The sequence below is a fragment of the Hemitrygon akajei genome, chromosome 7, assembly GCF_048418815.1.
Source record: "Hemitrygon akajei chromosome 7, sHemAka1.3, whole genome shotgun sequence".
NCBI classification, from domain to species: Eukaryota; Metazoa; Chordata; class Chondrichthyes; order Myliobatiformes; family Dasyatidae; genus Hemitrygon; species Hemitrygon akajei.
In genome coordinates this window covers 22285905-22308867 of record NC_133130.1, presented here as the reverse complement: position 1 = coordinate 22308867, position 22963 = coordinate 22285905, and the positions used below count along the sequence as shown (strand labels likewise).

Genomic DNA, 22963 nt, shown 5'->3' with positions numbered 1-22963 from the left:
TCATTCTATGTAATTTCCACCACCTTCACTAAATTCCCACCATGAGAAACAGCTTTCCCTCTCCTCTTTTCAGCATTTCACAGAGACCATTGCCTTCATGTCTCATTGATCCATCCCCACCAACCACTCCCCTTCTTCCCTTGCAATACACCTTTTACTTCTTTTATTCATGAAACCAAAAGACAAAGGAACAGAATTAGGCTATTCAGCCCATTGCATATGTTCCGCCATTTGATTATGGCTGATTTATTATCCCTCAAACTCAATATTCTGCCTTCTCCCTGTATCCTTAGATGCCCTTACTAATCAAGAACTTATCAACCTCTGCTTTAAATATACCCAGTGACTTGGCTTCCACAGACACTTGTGGCAAAGAGTACAACAGATTCACCACCCTCTGGCTAAAGAAATTCCCCTTCATCTTTGTTCTGAACAGACCTTCTTGTAGTACATTTAGTGTTCACAATGTGACCTCCCCTGCATTGGAGAAACCAAGCATTGCTTGGGTAACTACTTTTCAGAACACCTGTGTTCCATCTGCAGGAGCAAACGTCAGTCTCCTGTCACATTAATTCTCCATCCCGCTCCGACTTATCGGTCAGTAGTCCACTCTTATTGGAAGCATCAAGAACAGCACCTCACCTTCCTTCTGGGCATGTTGCAGCCTTCTGAACTTTATACAGAATTCTCCAACTTAAAGTACTTGATTTTTTTTCTCTCTCTATTACACTTATCCATCTGTGATATTGGCTCAACCTGTTTGTTTTTAGCTGCTTCCCCACACCCCACCCCCCCCCCCCCCAACCACCCTCTCTGGAAGCAGAAGCTCAGCCTGAACTGCCAGTCATGTCTTCTTGCTCTGCACTTTACATTCTTTTGTCCTTGTGCTCACTTTCTAAATGCTCCCATTCTTTCATTGACCAGGTGATATATGCTCATCGTCACCCTGCTGTAACCCCATCAGAGACATTTCCCTTCCACCCCTCCCATTCAGTTTAACAACCTTTTTCCTCCTTCACATTTATGATGAAGGACCTTCAATCTGAAACGTTAACTCTGTTCTCTTCCCACAGATCTCGCCTAGCCTTTTGTGTAGTTCCAGCATTTTCAGATAATATTAAATTGCCTGGTTAATAGTAAAATTTAATTATAGTGTATGGTAAATGACTGTTTTGGAAGTAGTGTGCTATGTTTTTTGCTAAGCAGTCAAAACAGCCCGACAAATTGAATATACTCATGGAAAAAAAAGACACATATTGATCTTTGTAGATCTGTAGTGTTGTTTTTAAGCCACTATTGTTTGATATTTCTAGGAAAGTAAGTTTCTTACCTCATTAGTGAATGAAAAAAATTTCTGAGTAGATTTTAATGTATGTGTTTTGGATGGTTTTCTTGGAATTGGTATCCTCTTTAAATGTTGTAGCCAGATATGGTTACTCTGTAGCCAAGGCATCTGTTAACTAAATAGCAGCAGGAGTCGGTCCTGAGTTAAATAATTCTGAATTGATTACAGGACAGTTTTTCTTAATGTTATTGCCCATACAACAGTTGTGCAGATGTCTGCACATGTGGTATTGCAAATGATATGTAGCCTATTTCATACAAGCCTACCATAATTTGTTTCATCATGAGTGTTGCCAGCTGTCTTTAGGACATGAAAGAAATAGATTTTTTTTCATGGAAGAATTAATTTTGTTACACTTCGACCATATCATATTCACAGAACCACAATATTTGCGATCTTGACTTTATTGTAATGATGTAGATAATTTTGGCATCATCATTTTTTCTCATATCTATCTATTTAACTCTCTCTTAAAATGCTCTGCTTTCTGCTCCGACTTTTACTTCGAACCAGTGCAAAGAGATTGATAGATAGATACTTTATTCATCCCCATGGGGAAATTCAACATTTTTTCCAATGTCCCATACACTTATTGTAGCAAAACTAATTACATACAATACTTAACTCAGTAAAAATATGATATGCATCTAAAATCACCCTCTCAAAAAGCATTAATAATAGCTTTTAAAAAGTTCTTAAGTAGTTTACTTAAATACATTGAGTCCTAACCCCGGCACTTTAACATATCTTACTCCTGGCGGTTGAATTGTAAAGCCGAATGGCATTGGGGAGTATTGATGGGCGACTCTATCGCCAGCCTGAACTGTGCTGCACACTCTGCTCCCTTCTTCCCACCAAATGAAACCGCCTCTCAGGACCCGCAGTCCTGGCTTCTGCCTTGATTAAGCGCTCTAGAAACTTGACTCATCCATGAGGCACTTCAACTTTCTAGTCCTATTTTACTCTGGCATTAAGTGCCTAACATTCCAGTGTCTCTGTCAACCAGTCCACATCACCTGCTTATCTGACTTTTGGTCCTGGACAAACTGCAATGTCTTCCATTTCAATATTGGGATCTGTATATCCCGACACACATTGCATTCTCTTTGCCACTACATTGTCCGAATTTCCTCGATTGTGATTGAATTGAGTTCCTTGTATCATTGCTATCCAGGTTCACCCTGATTAACTATCATCTCTGCTCATAAAGACCACTTCTGTTTTACTCTGCAATAACCATTGGGTAGGTATTAAGCCAGAGTTCGCTACAGTAAGAATCAAAATGATCATGTGATTTTTGTGCAGAGACTGATGTAAAACATTTAGAATTCTAGTTTATGGTAGTTCAAAGCAGTTAAAATCATTGCTCTTATTGGCTTGATTTCCAGATGCTGGCCTTTAAGGCTTTCAACAGAAACCGTGAGTGGTGGTTTCTGCTGCAATTTCCTCAAAGGAGCCCTATAATACACATCTGCTCATAAACTTTAAAGGAATCAATCTTAAAAATCGCAGTTATCACAATTTAGAACAGTAATAAGCAGGAAATGAGTCTCGTGAGACCCATAAGAAAGAAATCAATTGCCAGTTTAAAAGACTTGCTTTTATATAATACATTCAAATTGATTTGAAAGGTCCCAATCACAAATTGTTTACAGCATAAGGAGGCACCAATTGGTCTATCAAGTCCTTAACAGCAAAAATAATCCAGCTAGACCACTTGTCCCACTCAAAGAGTTAAGCAGTATTAACGTGTGTGCAATAGCCAACACAATTGTGATTAAATTGAAAGAAAAGACATATAAGGCTACTGGTCAGATAAAAGATTGACAGGACCTTAGAACCAGAAAAGGATGATTGAAGAGGTAATAAAGGGGGAGAAAATGGACTATGAGTGAATAAACAAGAAATAGATAACCAGTAAGAGTTTCAGCAAATGTATAGAAGAGAAAAAAGTAACTGAAGTAAGTGGTGGTTCCTGAGAACAGTGTTTTAAAATTGTTTTATTGGCATCCCACTTTAAGCAAATGGTTCTCGTATGTAGCAAGATAATAACTCACCAGCTATGAAATTGAATGTTAGTGCAAGCAAACTACCTTCGCTAAACCCGAAAAAGCAGTCTTAAGAAAATGATATCTCATGCATAGTCTATAGGTAAGATGAGAAGAAATATCTTCATTCAGAAGATATGTCTCTAGTGGACTGTGGAGGTTTACTTCTTGAGTTCATGCAGAAGTGTATTGCACACTGCTATGGCTAACCTAGATGGCCTCAGAGTTAATAGGGCAGTAAAGGGATGGGTTGTTCTTCAGTATGTGGACCTACTCTTTCCCACACTCCCACACAGCACCCCATGCCTCTTCTTGCTCATTCTTTTCTCTCTCTGTCTCTCTCTTTCTCCTATATTCCCATATGAAGTCTCACACTGCCAGGATCAACTTCCCTTTAACCATTTGGCTCTTCAGCAAAACCCTAATCACTGCCGTTCAACAACACTATAACCACTTTGCATTGAAATGGACTTTCTTTAATCTTATTCTAATTGAGTCTTCCTGTTAAAGTGTTTAATTTATGTTAATTTGTTATTCTTGTGAATGCTGCTTATATGAATCTATGTACTTGTGATGTCGTAGCAAATAAGTCTTTCATTACACCTGTGCATTTCACAAATAGCTCGACCTAGACTTTGACTTGGATACGAACACCCATAGTATCTTCAAGAGTGATGTTGCATCTTTTATGGAAGATATCCTTTCACTTCTTCCCTTCCTACCATACAGGAACCCAAACTTCCTTGCCAGCAGTTGACTTGCACTTCATCCAATCTTAGTGTATTCAGTGTTCACTGTGTGGTTTCCTTTACGTTGAAGAAACCAAATGCAGATTAGGTGATCATTTTGCAGTGCACCTCCAAAGTGATTTATAGGAATGTTCCTGTTGCATCAATTCTCCATCTGACTCCCATTCTGACATCTACATCTGTGCCCTCCTGCATTGTAACAATGAAGCAGAACACCTCAGCTTCCTTATGGACACTTTTCAGGCTGCAGGACTCAATATCAAATCACCGACTTTAGGTAGTTTGCTGTTTCTTTCTTTCTGTATCAGAATTGGCCATTTCTGCCAGCCATCCTGTGATTTTAGCTGTTTTTCTCCATCTGTTAGTGGAGAAAGGTGCTCAGCCTGGCTGCTGAGCACGTTCCATAACCCTACCATAAGAAACATAACGTAAAGAAATTTAATGTGCTTCTAGAGACCAAATTAATTCATTTGGTCTCACTTCATCAGAAATGTTCTCTTATTCTACTCACCCTTGCCCCATCTTCTCTGTTACTGTTTTCTTTTCTTTCACAGTTCTGATTAAGGGTCTCGGACTTGAAATTTTAACTCTGCTTCTCTTTCCATAGATGCTGCCCGACCTGCTGATCCTTTCCAGCATTTTTCCTGCAGTTTTCTTTGATTTTCATTGGTAAAATGGAGAGAGTAATCTAGGGGTCCTGGTGCATGAAATGCACGAGTATTAGCTTGCAGATACCCAAAGTAATGAGGAAGATAAATCGAATATTAGTGTTTGCTATGAAATGGAATGAGAACATTAAAAAAGTCCTGCTACAACTATACAGTGCACTGGTGCAACAAGAAAGCAACATCCATCATCAAAGACCCCTATCATCTTCTTGCTACTACAAACAAGAGAAAATCTACAGATGCTGGAAATCCAAGCAACACACACAAAAATCTGGAGGAACTCAGCAGGCCAGGGAGCATCTGTGGAAAAAAAGTACAGTCAACATCTCGACCCGAAACATCAACTGTACATTTTTCCATAGATGCTGCCTGGCCTGCTGAATTTCTCCAGCTTTTTGTGTTGTTTCTTGCTACTATCATCGGGCAGGGGGTACAGAAGCCTTAGATCCTACACCACTAAATTCAGCAACAGTAATTACTCTACAACCATCAGGCTCCCGAACTTCATTCACGACTACTCTGAACTGATCCTATAATGTACAGCCTATCCTATTTCAAAGGCTCATGTCCTTATTGGTGTTTTATTTGCACAGTTTGTCTTCCTTTGCACATTCGTGATCATCAGTATTTGTTTATGTATCATTTTTGTAAAATTCTTTTGTATTTCTTCCTTTAAATGCTTGCAGGAAAATGAATCCTAAAGTAGCATATAACATATGACTTTGATAATAAATTTACTTTGAACTTTGAACCAAATTGTGCTGCCAGCTGGACACTTGTTTTGCCCCAAACTTGCACTCTAACCTCGAGTGTTTCTTAAGTTACTGAGCCAGATACACTTTGTACCTGGGCCCTCAGCATGCCTCAGGCACTACCCCAGTCATTTGAATAGGTGGATACATTCTGTTAAATATTCAAGACTGATGTACATTATTGATCTGTAGTGTGGCTGAGATGTATGGGAATCTGGCAAAAAAAATACTGTCATCAGCCTACCCTCTTTTCAAATGCTTTTATTTTTTTCCACACCTTTGTAATGCAAGATCAATTAAATCTGGAGTAAATTAGGTTCACTAGATGTGTGTAACTGCATCAAATTGGAAAATTGGACCAGGCAATTATAGTCAGAATTCATACCCACCATAACCAGCAATTTCCCAACAAAGTTTTTTCTCGTGTATACTGGAGTTTCTAGTTTCATTTCTAACCCACTGAGTTCTACATTGGCAAGCCACTTAAGGGGCTGTGGTTGATAGCAGGATATTTCATGGACCAGTTTTAAAGCCCAGAAGATTTCTCATATCCCTCCCACGGTGTTCAGACTGTTCTCAAAGTAATGAAGAGTACTCTGGAGAATTTATGTTATGGAATTCATTTGCTGGATTGCTTAATGTTCTCTCAGCATTCCTCCTGACCATGAAAAGGAGAACCCTCGCCTTCAGCCTGAGGGTGCTGTACAGAAAGTGACTCCCTTCCTATTTGGGTGGCCTCCCTGGCAAGTTTTGTATCAGTAGAGGAAATAAAGCAAGTAACTTTTTAACACATTTTTGGGCTCATTGGTGGGGAGGCCTGGACCTGGTGCAAGTAAAGGCAAAGATCAAAGGGGAGAGGGGGAGAGGTGTGTGTGTGGGGGGGTGGTGTTGCTGTGTTTGTTTCAGTGTGTGAACTATGGTACATCCAGTTAAAAAAGAGGAACTAGCCTGATCGATCAGTGCTGCAGTACATTTGACCCACTTAGCTCAAGCAAGTTTATGTGAGTGTATGCTTATTTCAACAAAACTGTGAAGGCCCAGCTCCTCTCTCACGTGTTAGCACCAAACATCAACTAATTACAGTATGTTGCTGTTCACATGAATCTGGGATGCTTAATTTAACAGTTTTTTTTAGATTGCATAACAGAGCTAAAAGCTTTATTTTGTTAGCACTCATGACGAAAGGCTCTCACTGTAACAATGTGGAATAGGAAAGTTTCTTGAAATAAGGCAGAGAAACAAAGAACAACATTGTTTACACACCAAGAAATTCTGCAGATGCTGGAAATCACAGGTACAAAATGCTAAAGGAACTCAGCAAGTCAGGCAGCATCCATGGAAATGAACAAACAGTCAACGTTCTGGGCTGAGACCCTTCTTCAGGATGGGAAAGGAAGAGGGAAGATGCCAGAGTAAAAAGGTGGAGGGGAAGGAAAGGAGGGTAGCTGGAAGGTGAAAGGTGAAGCCAGGTGAGTGGGAAAGATAAAGGGCTGGAGAAAAAGGAATCTGATAGGAGAGTGGACCATAGGAGAAAGAGAAGGAGGAAAGGGAGGTGATGGGCAGAGTGGTGAATAGAAAAAAAGGGGAGGGGAAGGGAATTTTTTTTAAACCATAAGGAGAAATAGATATTCATGCCATCAGGTTGGAGGCTACCAAGATGTTGCTCCTCCACTCTGAGGGTGGCCTCATCATAGCACAAGGTTCAGAATCAGGTTTATTATCACCGGCAAGTGACGTGAAATTTATTAACTTAGCAGCAGCAGTTCAATGCAACACATAATATAGAAGAGGGGAAAAAAATAAATTGATCAATTATAGTATATGTATATTGGAGATTAAAAATCATGCAAAAACAGAAATAACATATTTTGAAAAACTGAAGTAGTGTTCAAGAGTTCAATGTCCATTTAGGAATCGGGTGGCAGAGAGGAAGAAGCTGTTCCTGAATCGCTGAGTGTGTGCCTTCAGGCTTCTGTACCTCCTACCTGATGGTAACAGTGAGAAAAGGGCATGCCCTGGGTGCTGGAGGTCCTTAATAATGGACTCTGCCTTTCTGAGACATCACTCCTTGAAGATGTCCTGGGTACTTTGTAGACTAGTACCCAAGACGGAGCGGACTAAATTTATGACCGTCTGCAGCTTCTTTCGGTCCTGTGCAGTAGCCCCTTCCCCCCCTCCCCCCCCCCCATACCAGACAGTGATACAGCCTGTTAGAGTGCTCTCCACGGTATATCTATTGAAGATTCTGAGTGTTTTTATTGATATACCAAATCTCTTCAAACTCCTAATGAAGTATAGACGCTGTCTTGCCTTCTTTACAGCTGCATCTATATTTTGGGACAGGTTAGGTCCTCAGATCTTGACACCCAGGATCTTGAAACTGCTCACTTTCTCCACTTCTGATCCCTCTGTGAGGACTGGTATGTGTTCCTTTGTCTTACCCTTCCTGAAATCCACAATTAGTTCTTTCATCTTACAGATGTTGAGTGCCAGGTTGTTGCTCCAGCACCACTCCACTGGTTTGCATATCTCACTCCTGTACGCCCTCTCGACCCCATCTGAAATTCTACCAACAATCGTTGTATTATCAGCAAATTTATAGATGGTATTTGAGCTATGCCTAGCCACGCAGTTGTGGATATAGAGAGAATAGAGCAGTGAGCTAAGCACACACCCCTGAGTTGCACCAATGTTGATCGTCAGTGAGGAGGAGATGTTATCACCAATGCGCACAGATTGTGGTCTTCTGGTTAGGAAGTTGAGGATCAACTCAAATTCTAGTTAGGGAGGCCATGGATCAACATGTTGGAACAGGGATGGGAATTGGAATTAAATTATTGGCCCACCAGGAAGTTCCGCTTTTGGCAGATGGGGTGGAGGTGTTCGATGAAGTCGTCCCCCTATTTACAACGGGTCTCACTAATGTACAGGGGGCCGCTTCAAGAACACTGGTGACCCCAGTGTGGTGAATAGAAAAAAAAGGGAGGGGCAGGTGAAATGTTGCCTCACCAAGGACTGTTTGGGGCCCTGAATGGAGGTGAGGGAGGAGGTGGATGGGTAGGTGGCCACTTTCAGGAAAAAGTGTCGAGAGGGAGATTAGTGTGGAAGGATGAACGGACAAGAGAATCACAGACAGAGCGATCTCTGCAAAAGGCAGCTCTTAATTCTTTTGCTGTTGCCCTTTAAAACGAGAGTTTGTCTTTCAGAGAGTACTGCTAAATTTATCTGCAAACTGGCAGTCAATACATAAAACCAAACAAATAACAAATTTATCAAGGCAGCTCTTGGGGTTAGAACTCTGATAACTTCTCATTTCTGTGATTGCAAGAGAAAGTAAATCTCTAGGTGATTCTCTGCATTGACCAAGAAGCTCAGGGAATATAATTGAAACAAACCATTGAAAAGAAGAGGATGAAAGAATATGTAAACCTCAACTGAGTTGTTTCCCTAGTTGATAAATAGGCTATTAGTTTGATATTGGTTTATTATTGTCACATCTACTGAGCCCCAGCGACCTTGAACACAGATCCTGCACCATCAGGTACAGGAAGTTCTTACCCCTCAACCTTCAGGATCTTGAACCAGAGTGGATAACCTCACTCACCCCAACAACAAACTGGTTCCACAACCCATGGACTCACTTTCAAGGACTCTACAACTCATGTCCTCAGTATTTTTTTAATGTGTTTATTATTATCATGATTATCATGAGCTGTACAGTTTGTCACATTTGGCACTTTGGTTGTTTGTCCGTCTTTATTGTGTACAGCTCTTCATTGATTCAATTGTGTTTCATTGTATTTACTGTGAATGCCAACAAGAAAATGAATCTGAAAGTTGTATATGTTGACATATATGTACTTTGTTAAGTTGACTTTGAACTTTGAGGTACAGTGAAACTCTTTGTATGCCATCTAGGCATAATTTCACACGAACGTAGACTGAGGTGGAAAAAGAGAAAACAATGCAGAATATTGTGTTATATTTACAGAGAAAGTGCAGTGCAAATACTGTAATGAGATAGGTCGAAAGGTTAAGAGTTCATAAGATATAGGAGCAGAATTAGGCCTTTTGGTCCATCAAACCTGCTCCAGCATGCATTCATGGTTGATAATTTTCTATTTTTTTCTCAATCCTTTCTCCCCATGACCTATCTTTTGCTTCTTTCGCTTCTTAAAGAGGAGTGTTATATTTGTGATATTCCAGTCCTCTGACAGTCCCTGATTCCAGCGATTCTTGGAAGATTACTGCTAATGCATCCATAATCTACCTTTTTTAGAACTCTGATAAATTGTCCTTCTGGTCCAGGTGATTTATTCACCTTCAGACTTTTCAGCTTTCTCACCACCTTCTGCTTAGTAATTACCACTACACTTACTGTCTTCTCTTTTAATTTTACTCTGCCCTTGATGACATCCCTCATTAGGTCTGGTTGCTTCATCCTTCCCTTAGTAGCGTCTTCTTTGATTTGAAATTCTGTGATGTGTACCAAATTGCTCCAAGTAACTCATGCCATTGCCAGTCAACTCTGGCCAGCTCCTCACTCATGTAACTCTTCACTTTTTGCTCAACTGTAATGCCATTACATCTGATTTCTGCTTCTCTCTCTTAATTTGTCAGGTGAATTCTATCATATTATGGTCACTACCTCCTAAGGGATCCTAATCAAGTCATCTCATAACACACCAAATCCAGCAGTGCCTGTTCGCCAGTGGGCTCTACCACAAACTGCTCTAAAAAGTCATTGTGTAGGCAGTCCATAAATTCTTTTCCTTGGTGTCTGCTACCAACCTGATTTTCCCAGTCTACCTGCATCTTGAAGTCCCCTATAATCGTTGCTTTTCTTACAATCCTTTGGTGTACTTTGTACTCCATGTCTAGACTAGAGTGGCATGGTAGCACAGCAGTTAGCCCAACATTATTACAGTACCAGTTATCAGCAGTCAGGGTTCAATTTCCATCGCTGCCTGTAAGGTGTTTGTATGTTCTCCCTGTGACCACATGGATTTCCTCTGGGTGCTCCAGTTTCCTCCCACATTCCAAAGACAGACAGGTTTGGGTTAGCAAGTTGCAGGCTTGCTATGGTGGTGCTGGAAGCATGGCGACCCTTACAGGCGGCCCCAGCACGGTCGTGACACAAATGAGACCATTTCACTGTATGTTAACTACTGAGGCCTTACATAACTCCATCTTTACCTTTATGGTAACAGTATCTTTTTGCCTTTGCAGTTCCTCAATTCTATGCACAAAGGTTCTAGGTCTTCTGATCCTATATTGCTTTGTGCTAATTGAAATTATCAATTTAATTTCTATTTTTACCAATAAGATCTCTCTGCTCGCCTGCCTCTCTTTTTAGGCAGAAGAGTATCTTTTGATGTTTAGCTACCAGCTATGATGGTCTTTTGTCCATATTCTGAGCTGCCCACATCATATTTTGATTTGCTCTATAAACTCATTACCTTGCTTTGTATACTGTGTGCATTCAAATAAACACCTTGGTTCTGCTTTTTAATTTTGTCTCTAACTGCCCACATTCCCTCAACAGAACCTCTTTCATTGTTCCCCCATTACGTTGGTAACCACGTGGTCCTTGACAATTGGATCTTTCCCCTCCCACTCCAAATTCCTCTGCAGGCCTGATGAGACGTCACCAGGCAGATAGCAAAGTCGACAGGAATTTAAATCATGGGGTTCATCGTGTAGCATGTAAGATGTTTATTCAAGAGTCTAATGCAGTACAGTACAAGATTTTGCTGATAAAGTTAGAATGGACCATAAAATGCAACTGTACGAACATTAATAAAGATATAAAAAAGAAATGTAAACCATTGCCATCATTGGAGAAGTAGTTGTATGAGTCTGGCTTTCTAAGAAATAAGTTAACATGAACTTAGAAAAGGAAGAACCCATTTTTAAAAGCAATAACTGCTTTGAACCACATTATCAACTTCTTGCTTAGTTTATTCAGGAAGCATTTTATCCTGTTTCCTATGACTGACCTATAAAAGTAAAACTGTACAAATCCTAAAGGTATGTACAAGTTGTGCATGCAAGCTTGACTTCAACATTTTAAGAGACGTTTGCATAGATCCATGTATGGTAGGGGTAATGAGGGCTATGGTCCTAGTGCAGGTTGATGGGAGTAGGCAGTATAAATGAACACAAAGTACACTGCAGATGCTGTGGTCAAATCAACACGTACAAGCTAGCTGGAGGAACTCAGCAGGTCGGGCAGCATCGGTTGACTGCTTGTTTCAACGGATGCTGCCCAACCTGCTGAGTTCCTCCAGCTTGTTTGTACGTGTTGAGGCTGTATAAATGATTTGGCATGGACTAGATGGACTGAAGGGCCTCTTTCTGTGCTGTACTTTTCTATGATTCTACAAACCCCATTTTCAGAAAAGTTGGGATATTTTCCAAAATGCAATAAAAACAAAAATCTGTGATATGTTCATTCATGCGAACCTTTATTTTACTGACAAAAGTACAAAGAAAAGATTTTCAGTAGTTTTACTGACCAACTTAATTGTATTTTGTAAATATACACAAATTTAGAATTTGATGACTGCAACACACTCAACAGAAGTTAGGACAGAGGCATGTTTACCATTGTGTTACATCACCTTTCCTTTTAATAACACTTTTTAATCGTTTTGGAACTAAGGATACTAATTGTAGTAGATTTGCAATTGGAAATTTTGTCCATTCTTGCTTGATATAAGACTTTAGCTGCTCAACAGTCCGTGGTCTCCATTGTCTGATTCTCCTCTTCATGATACGCCATACATTTTCAATAAGAGATAGATCTGGACTGGCAGCAGGACAGTCAAGCACATGCACTCTGTATCTACAAAGCCACACTGTTGTAGCCCGTGCAGAATGTGGTCTGGCATTGTCCTGCTGAAATAAGCATGGACGTCCCGGGAAGAGACGTCGCCTTGATGGCAACATTTGTCTCTCTAAAATCCTAATATACGCCTCAGAGTCAATGGTACCTTCACATACATGCAACTCACCCATGCCATGGGCACTGATGCACCCCCATACCATCACAGATGCTGGCTTTTGCACCTTTCGCTGATAACAATCAGGATAATCGTTTTCATCTTTGGCACGGAGAACTCGACGCCCATATTTTCCAAAAACTAGCTGAAATGTGGACTCATCTGACCACTGCACACGGTTCCACAATCTTTTGGTCCATCTGAGATGAGCTCGGGCCCAGAGAACTTGCCGGCGTTTCTGCATAGAGTTGATGTATGGCTTCCTCTTTGCGTAATACAGTTTCAAGTTGCATTTCTGGATGCAGCGATGGACTGTGTTAAGTGACAATGGTTTTCCGAAGTACTCCCGAGCCCAGGTGGCTATAATTGTCACAGTAGCATGACGGTTACTTAGGCAGTGCGGCCTGAGGGCTCGAAGATCACGCGCATTCAACAGTGGTTTCCGACCTTGCTCTTTACACACTGAGATGCCTCTGAATTCTCTGAATCTTTTCATAATATTATGTACTGTAGATGTTGAAAGACCTAAATTCTCTGCAATCTTGCATTGAGAAATGTTCCTTTTGAACTGCCTAACAATTCTCTCACGAATTTTGACACAAAGGGGTGAGCCACGACCCATCCTTGCTTGCAAAGACTGAGCCTTTGATGGACACTACTTTTATACCCAGTCATGATACCTCACCTGCTACCAATTAGCCTGCTTAATGTGGAGTCTTCCAAACCGGTGTTACTTGAATATTCTGTGCACTTTTCAATCTTATTTTAACTCTGTCCCAACTTTTGTTAAGTGTGTTGCAGCCATCAAATTCTAAATTTGTGTATATTTACAAAACACAATTAAGTTGGTCAGTAAAACTATTGAAAATCTTTTCTTTGTACTTTTGTCAGTTAAATAAAGGTTCACGTGAATTAACATATCACAGATTTTTGTTTTTATTGCATTTTGGAAAATATCCCAACTTTTCTGGAAATGGGGTTTGTATATCAGCTAGCATATAATAGTCAATATGGAATGGGAAACAGAGTACTTAAAGAAAGTTGAATGTGATCAGAATTGTTACTCTAATTTTGTAATTGTACAAAAGTCCAGGATACAGGAATGATAGAAGCTTGTGAATTCCAAAACAAAATTCCAAAAGACTCAGGGAATGCTATTAACAATTTCCAAAATAATTTGCATTAGAATCAGAATCACTTTATTGCCAGTATGTGAAACGTACCAGAATTGGTTGCAGTTGGTGCCAAGCATAAAGCACAGAACAATACCATAACAGACAACACAACAGCAACCAGCAATTTACAAGACAATAGTGCAAACAGACATGAGCTATCAACAATTAGCAGAACGGTCACGTGCAAATGTCACTAATCAAACTTAAATAAATGTGAACATATGAACCAATTAAATAATTATCAACAGAACAAGGTGAGCAGGAAAGGACATTTAATGGATGTTGTGTGGATGTTGTGCAAGGACAATTAGGATATTACTCTTGAGTGAGTTTTATTGAGAAGCTACAGGTAAAAAGCTTTGGAGATGGTAATAGACTGGTAGCACTTCGGTGAATAGATGACTGCTAGGGTGGGTGCAGTCAGCAGTAATTTTTTTTCAGCTCTTTGCTCTGGCAGTTAACATGACTTCTAATGAATGTAGCTGACAGCCAATGATCTTCTCCGCTGAGTGGACCACTCACTGCAACCTGGAGTTGGAGAGGGTGGAGGTAGCGGGAAACTAAACGGTGATGGTGGTGGTCACACCTCTCTCAATGATGGCTCGGATACATATAATACATTCATACGATTGAACAGATGTTACCAAAGAAATGTATTACTGATACACTGTTTTGTATATTAGTTTAAAAAATGCCATGTGTGAAATGATAAGAAACAAACTAATAAGAGCTTTTAGAAAGTGAATGGGCAGCAAAAGATTCGCTCTTGGTGTAGAGAAGCAACAAAAAGCAAATTTTTGGATACAGTTAGAATACTGGGCATAAAACATCTGACCCATGTAAACTGTGCAGTGCAAAGTAATGAGTTTAATGTAAAAGGATAAGACGTAAGCAATGACAAGAAAAGCTTAGTCTACTGAGTCCAGAAAGGAACTATCAATGAAGCCTAATATGAAGCAAAGTATAAAGCACTTCTATGGGTCTATGAGAAAATTTAGCCAAAACAGCCCCAGGGATTCATTCCTGCTTCAATGTTTTCTTAGAACTTTGCTCTAAATGTATTACATTAGAGAGTTAAAACTATGTTAATGTGTACGTGACTAATCTCCAGTGATGATAAGCAAACAAATTAACAGCATCAGAGAAATTTGACCAGCAGATAGTAAACTTCAATCTTCATCATGGTTGACAACATTTAAACACTAATATTCAGTATATGAATAATTAATAAACAAGCTTAACTACTGAAGTCAATGTTACTGAAGTAATTCTGTTCTCATAATAATTTGGCAATGCACAGAAACTCTGAACAAATTTACAGTTGAGGTTAATATCTGATTGATTGAAATTGATAAGATTAATTTAGAGTGACCCTCCTCACACACTTGACAAATTAACAGCATTAGCAGCCAACATCTTGAACAGTATAATCTGTTCGCTTATAGTAACTTTTTCTGATCTAATATGTAATCTCACATGCTGCACGGATGAACAGGTTCCCTGTCTCTCTGAAAGCATGGTGTTAATCTTCTGAGACGTTAAAGTGATGAACCGCCATCTGTAGAGGTGATATTCATTCCTCCTGGATCCTCTGCTCCTGGGAAAATTCACCTTCTCTGTTTGCTGTATCTAGGCTATGTGGTTTAATTCTCACCTTCTTTAATCTGATGGAAATTTATGTTTATGCGTATAAGTTACACCCCTGTATCAAATTTATATAATTTCTGAATTTGAACTAATGTAACTTTCCTCTGTGTCTCACCCATCTCTTTCTATTACTGACTCCACTCTGAGAACAGATGATGGTTAAGATGATTTAGTTGAGAAGTTAATGTCAAGTGATTCTGTCCCGACAATGATAAATTATAAGTATAGATCTGTCTGAATGGAAGCTGTTTGGTTTCAATTTTATCAACCCCTCTTTTAAATTTTTGACATAATTTGAGACTTTTCAAATTAGCTTGACACGTTTAGCAGTTTCATATAATTTTGCCTAAAACTTTCAAAGCATTAACCAGGTTCTGACTTGGTTGACAAGAATATAATTATAACCACTCTAAAAATTAATTATAATTTACAATTTATTATTTGTAATAATTGGAATAATTGTAATAATAATTGGAAAACCTATATTATTTTCTTTGCACAAAGAATTAGTATGGTCTATCAGTATATATTGTTTCTTTAGTGCTCAACATACCTAGCCTAATGTTTATAAGACCATAACATATAGGAGCAGGATTAGCCATTCAGCCAATCAAGACTGCTCTGCCATTCCATCATGCTGATTTATTATCCCTCTCTACCCCAGTCTCCTGCCTTCACCCCATAACCTTTCATGCCCTGACTAATCAAGAACCTGTCAACCTCCAATGACTTCGCCTCCACAGCCTTCTGTGTCAAATTCCACAGATTCATTATCCTCTTGCGAAAGAAATTCCTCCTCATCACTGTTCTAAATAGAAGTCCCTCCACTCTGAGGCTGTGCCCTCTGGTCCAAGACTCCCCCACTATAAGAAACAGCTTTTCCATATCCAGTCTATCTAGATTTTTCAATATTTGATCGGTTTCAATGAGATCCCCCCATCATTCTTCTAAACTTCAGTGAGTACAGGCCCAAGGCCATCAAACACTCCTCATACACTAGCCACTTCATTCCTGGAATAATTCTTGTAAACCTCCTCTAGTCACTCACCAATGCCAACACATCTTTTCTTAGTTAAATATCATACCATGGATGTATGAAATATTAGAAACTAGTCAGCTAAGTCAAATTATTAAACTGAGCTATTAAAACCAAAGCTTCACATCATCATAAAAGTTTTCTCCCCGATCTAGACCTCCTCTAACTGATAGCCTCATCACTGCAACGTAGACTCTTTGAACTACTTTTTATAATGCTATTTACATTGTAAATACATGTGGTATTTATGCACATTTTATTCCATATCTGTCCTTTAATCTCTAACTTTTAAATCCTCTAGCTTTTAAAAATTATATATAAAATATATATATATTAATGTTAATATAATTATTTATTCTTTATAATTAATTTTTTTTGTTGCATGTCATGCCTACATACCACAGCAAATTCCTAATACATGTAAATGTATGTATATGCCGAATATGGTTCATGCATTAGGATTCTTTTGATCCTAAGTCAGGTTTTCTGTCTTTTATCTTGATTGTGCCATCAAGAGAGATGAGATCACCTGGAAGAAAAATTGATGCCCAGAAATAATCTGAAATACTGAAGTTGGTATATCTGATTTGATAATGATAAAAATAGAACTTGAAATGCAGCAGACACTTATAGTAAGTTTAACTTTGTTCCTAATGCTGATTAAGATAGTTTTATTACCCACTTTGACATGCATTTGGAAGGATAGTGATGGCTTTCTCCTGAAGTAATACAAACTAATTGTCTGGATGACGAGTGAGGGCATTGATAATTTGAAGCTGGTGGTGAGCTGTGGGTGGTGGAAAGAGGTGGAGAGCCAGAGTAACATCTAAAAGCTTGACACTATCCTGGATAAGGCAATATAGTGCAGTCCTTAAAGGTTTTGTGCCCAAAATCATGTGAATTATTGGAATTACACACAGGACTCTCATGCAGCAACAGTGAACAGGACTCTGAGATGATCTTCCCATGTGACGATGTTTACCTCCTAATTTTCTAAGTGGTTGCAGTTTTTTGAAATAGATTGGGCAATTTGATCTACCATAGGCTCCACTTTTTCAAAGTTCAAAGTACATATATGCCACCATATACAACCCTGAGATTTGTTTACTTGCAGGCATATTCAGTGAATCCAAGAAACATAATAGAATCAATGAAAGGCAATGAGCAAAAGATAAACAAACTGCAAATACAAAAGAAAAAAAAGAAAGAATAATTATAAATAAATAAGCAATAAATATCAAGAACATGAGATTAAGAGTTCTAAAAAGTGAGTCCATAGGTTGTGGGAACAGTTCAGTGCTTCCACAACCTTTGTAGTGGAGAGTATAAATATTGATTTCAGAGGCAGGGTTACTGATCAATTATTCTTCCTGAATGATGTTGAAGTCCAAAATATTTGAAAAATATCAAAACGTTAAGCTCTTGACATGGAGTCTGTACCTTTATTCTGCAGTCACAACATTGATATGGCTTGTGCAGGAAGTTTATGGGGATGTTGATGGGAAGAGTACCTAGGTGACTGTCAGGAGATGCAGCTGGTTTCCACTCAATGGGACTCATCATTAGCTGGCATTGATATGGCTCAATTGTGACATATAATTACTGTCCAAGTCTGAATGCTATTCATTTCTTGCTGTACTCCTCACTGGCAGGAGTTATGAAAGTAAATGTACATTGTAGAATCATCAGAAAATAGACTCACTCATAACCTTAGAAAAAGGGAAAAGCCAAAAAAAACTCCCTTAAAGAAGCTGGTGACTATGATCGGCCTCCTACAGAAATAATCACTTACAGGAATATACCCAAAAACACAAAGATTTCCCTTCAAGACCACTGTTTTGTTTACTTCTGCAAGTCAGCCTGAGTAATGCTCAGTCAAAAGCTGCCTTGTTGATAAATGAAAATACTCCTGGCAATTCTCACATTTTCTAACTTTGGTAAATTTGAAATCATCCAAAGGCCTTTGTTTCCGTATATGTCTCATTGTATACTATGATTAATCGTATTCCCTTTTCTTTAAAAGTGTTGTATACACTGCCTATAAAAAGTATTCACCCCCCCCCCCCCCGGAAGTTTTCACGCTTTACTGTTTTACAATATTGAATCACAATGGCTTTAATTTGGCTTTTATGACACTGCTCAACAGAAAAAGACTCCTTTGTGTCAAAGTGAAAACATCTCGACAAAGTGATTTAAATTAATGACAAATATAAAACACAAAATAATTGATTGCATAAGTATTCACCACCTTTAATATAACACACTAAATCATCACTGATGTAGCCAATTGGTTTTAGAAATCACATAATTAGTTAAATGGAGATTACAATGTACAGTTAAGGTACTTCAATCAATTGCAGTAAAAATACACCTGTATCTGGAAGGTCCAACTGCTGGTGAGTCAGTATCCTGGTAAAGATTACACCATGAAGACAAAAGAACACTCTAAGTAACTCCGCAAAAAGGTCATTGAAAATCACAAGTCAAGAGATGGATACAAGAACATTCCCAAGTCACTGAATATCCTTTGGAGTACAGATAGGTCAGTCATCAAAAAATTGAACGAATATGGCAGAGCTGTACATCTGCCTAGAGCAGGGCATCCTCAAAAACTGAGTGACCATGTAAGAAGAGGATTACTCAAGGAGGCCTCCAAGACACCTATGACAACGCTGGAGGAGTTACAAGCTTCAGTGGCTGAGATGGAAGAGACTGCGTATATAACTGTTGTTTGGGTGCTTCACCAGTCGCAGCTTTATGGAAGAATGGCAAAGGGAAAGCCACTGTTGAAAAATAATCACATGAAATCTCAGCTAGAGTTTGCCAGAATGCATGTGGGAGACTCTGAAGTCAGCTGGAAGAAGGTTCTATGGTCTGATGAAACCAAAATTGAAATTTTTGGCCATCAGACTAAATGCTGTGTTCGCAAAGAAAAAGAATTTCAGGATGTATATTGTATCTATTGAACCTAATCAAAACACACCATCCCTACCATGGAGCATGCTGGTGGCTGCATCATGCTGTGGAGATGCTTCACTACAGCAGGCCCTGGAAGGCTTATGAAGATAGAGGGTAAAATGAACGCAGCAAAATACAGGCAAACTTGGAGGAAAACCTGATGCAGTCTGCAAGAGAACTACGACTTGGGAGAAGGTTTGTTTTCAAGCAAGACAAAGACCCCGAACATAAAGCCAAAGCTATACAGGAATGGCTTAAAAACAACAAAAGTTAGTGTCCTGGAGTGGCCAGGTCAGAGTCCAGAGCACAATCCAATTGAGAATTTGTGGCTAGACTTGAAAAGGACTGTTCATTTACAATCCCCATGCAATCTGGCAGAGCTTGAGCAGTTTTGTAAAGGTGCAGTGTCTAGATATGTAAAGCTGATAGAGACTTATCCGCACAGACTCAATGGTGTAACTGCTGCCAAAGGTGTATCTACTAAAAACTGACTTGAAGGTGATGAGTAATTATGCAATCAGTTATTTTGTATTTAATAATTGCAATAAATTTAGACCAATTTGTAGAAATTTGTTTTCACTTTGACGTGAAAATTCTTTTCTGTTAATTAGTGTCAAAAAAGCAAAATTAAATCCACTGTGATTCAATGTTGTAAAACAATAAAACATGAAAACTTCCAAGGGCGTGGGTGAATGTGTTTTATAGCCACTGTAAATACACATTGCTGTTGTTGCTATAACATCTCTTCATAGCATGGTCAAATCAGAATCAGATTTAATATCACCGGCATATGTCGTGAAATTTGTTGTTTTGTGGCAGCATTACATTATGATATGTAATTTTAAAAACTATAGAAGAATTACATACAATTTAAGTAGTGCAAAAAGAGAGTTTAAAAAAAGAAAAAAGATAGTGAGTTAGTGTACATGAGTTCATTGTCCATTCAGAAATCTGATTGCGGTGAGGAAGAAGCTGTTCCTAAAACATTGAATGTGTGTTTCCGCACTCCTGTACCTCCTTCTTGATGGAAGCAATAAGAAGAGGGCATGTCCTGAGTGATGGGGGTCCTTAATAATGGAAATCACCTTTTTGAGGCTTCGCCTTTTGATAACGTCCCCAACACTGAAGAGGCTTGTGAACACGATGGAGCTGGCTGAACTTTCACCCCTCTGCAGCTTTTTCCAATCCTATGCAGTGGCTCCTCCATACCAGATGGCGATACAACCAGTTGGCATGCTCTACATAGAACATCTGTAGAAATGTGTACAAGTCTTTTATGACGTACCAAGTCACCTCATATTCCTAATGAAATATAGCCGCTTTTGAGCCTTCTTTATAATTGCATCAATATGTTGAGCTCAAGGTAGATCTTCAGAGATGTTGATACCCAGCAACTTGAAACTGCTCACACTCTCCATTGCTGATCTCGTGACAAGGACTGGTGTGTGTTCCCTTGATTTCCCCTTCCTGAAGTTTACAATCAATTCCTTAATCAAATATTTCAGACATTTTGTAATTAATATTGTATCTTCTCATTCCTCCTCTCTTTGTTTTTTACCATGATGATGCTTAGTGCACAGATGCTATTTTTTAATCCTCGTTTGCCCTCTCCTGATTTCTCATCTGCTAAATTATGTATTCTAGAGCGGAGGTTGGACAACTTTGCCAGGAGAATGAATACTTGCAGGAAAGGCTGGAGAAACTGCAAGCAAGAAATGATGAAATGGAAAACCAGTGTATCCAGCACGGAACAATGCACGAAAGAATGAAACAGAGGTATTTAGCATTTCCACACTATTTGTTGAGAGGTCTTAATCTGAATTTATTTACCAGCATTTTCTCTACTTTGAGTTGATGGGAAAATGCATTCTTATGATAGAGTACAAGTCTAGTTCAATGCAATAGAATGCTCTGATGTGTAATTACAAACAGTTAACTTTTATTTGAAGCCTCATAGAGAAAAAAGACTGAACACTTCTGATGAATGAAATCTCTAAGAAAGCATAGAACCCAGATAGTTATACACAATGACTTTGATTATATATAAATTCTGGTCTCAACATACACCTTTGAGTGTCATTGGTAAATCATTCTGACTAAATATACATTTTAAAATGTTGTAACATGAAATGAAGTTTGAAAATTATAGTCTTCAAAATGTCATATGCATTAAGATTGATTATGACAACTACAGTTTAGGGTTTCAGTCACTGGACATTGAAACAGGTATGTCTTATTTTATTTCTTTCCAGTGCTTATTTTTTTAAAGAAAGCGCATATTTTAAGAACATAATTGCTTCTTAATGTACTTTGGTTGATCTTAGACTTCCTTCATTTAGCATCAAGCTGTTTCTGGACAGCTACTCATTATGACTGTTGCAATAAGACTGCCTAAACTGGTAAAATACAGTCACAACAGGGTTCTGTTCTAAGGACTGTTCAGAAATGCAGCCACCCAGCAAAATACTTAAATAAAAATATAGACCAAAGGCAACCTGTACTAAAACCAAGGCATTTAGCTCAACTATTCAGATGTCTCTGCAAGATGCATCGATATTGCTATGGACCGAGTTTCCATGCAGTGGAAGATGTCCGCAGCCAGAAAGTCTATCCTAGCAGTCTCAAAAATGTTCATTTCTATGTAAGGGCAGTACATGTCAGGCACATGTAATCCAGGGAAGACCTGTAATGTAAGAGTCCAATCACAAACAAGAAAATCTACAGATGCTGGAAATCCAAGCAGCACACACAAAATCCTGGAGGGACTCAGCAAGCCAGGCAGCATCTATGGAAAAAAGTACAGTCGATGTTTTGGGCAGAAACCCCTCACTAGGATGGAAACATTGACTGGACTTTTTTCCATAAATGCTGCCTGGCCTGCTGAGTTCCTCCGGCATTTTATGTGTGTCACTATAATGTAAGACATCCGTTTTCTTCCCTCTACATGTAATTCCTGTCAACACAATTCCTGTCAATACCTCAGCAAGATGTCCCCTCCTTCTCATATACTCCTAACTTATTCAACCTTCCCTATAACTTGGGTCCTCACCTCCCAGTAATATCCTTATAAATTTTCTACACTCTTTCAAACGTAATGATATCTTTCCTGCAGGTACTGTTGATGACCAGAACTGGACACAGTACTCTAAGTTTGGCATTATCAACATCTTGTACAACTTCAACAGAACATCCCAGCTCCAGTACTCTCTGTCCTAATATATGAAGGCCAAGTTTTCTCTACAATCCTATCTACCTGTGACTCCACTTTCAAGGAACTATGGATCTGTATTAACAAATCCCCTTGTTCTCCTGCATACCTCAGTGCTCTAATTTGCACTGTGTAAGTCCTATCCTGGTTTGTCCTGCCCAAGTAATAAATAATTTGAATTTCTTAGTGGATTCTGATGCATGTGCAGATGAATAACTTTGTGTCATGCAAAATTGCGATACAGAGCATCTTCTAGGTACATACTCACTCCCCTCCCCATTTCTGAATGAGGTTACCTGTGCTATATTTTCTCCATCTTTGCTTTGTGGTAACCTTAAACTCAATATCTGTAAATCAGTTATCAGAGCCATAT

General features: G+C 39.0%; 1 protein-coding gene across 2 annotated transcripts in view; it reads left to right on the top strand.

Moving 5' to 3' along the window:
- The window catches only part of sdccag8 (SHH signaling and ciliogenesis regulator sdccag8), a 415760-nt gene that overhangs the window by 311569 nt on the left and 81228 nt on the right, over window positions 1-22963 (top strand). For both annotated transcript variants that reach the window (XM_073050489.1, XM_073050488.1), the window contains exon 16: window positions 21027-21158. In XM_073050489.1, coding sequence (XP_072906590.1) covers window positions 21027-21158 — 132 coding nt within the window. The remainder of the gene's footprint in view (window positions 1-21026; window positions 21159-22963) is intronic.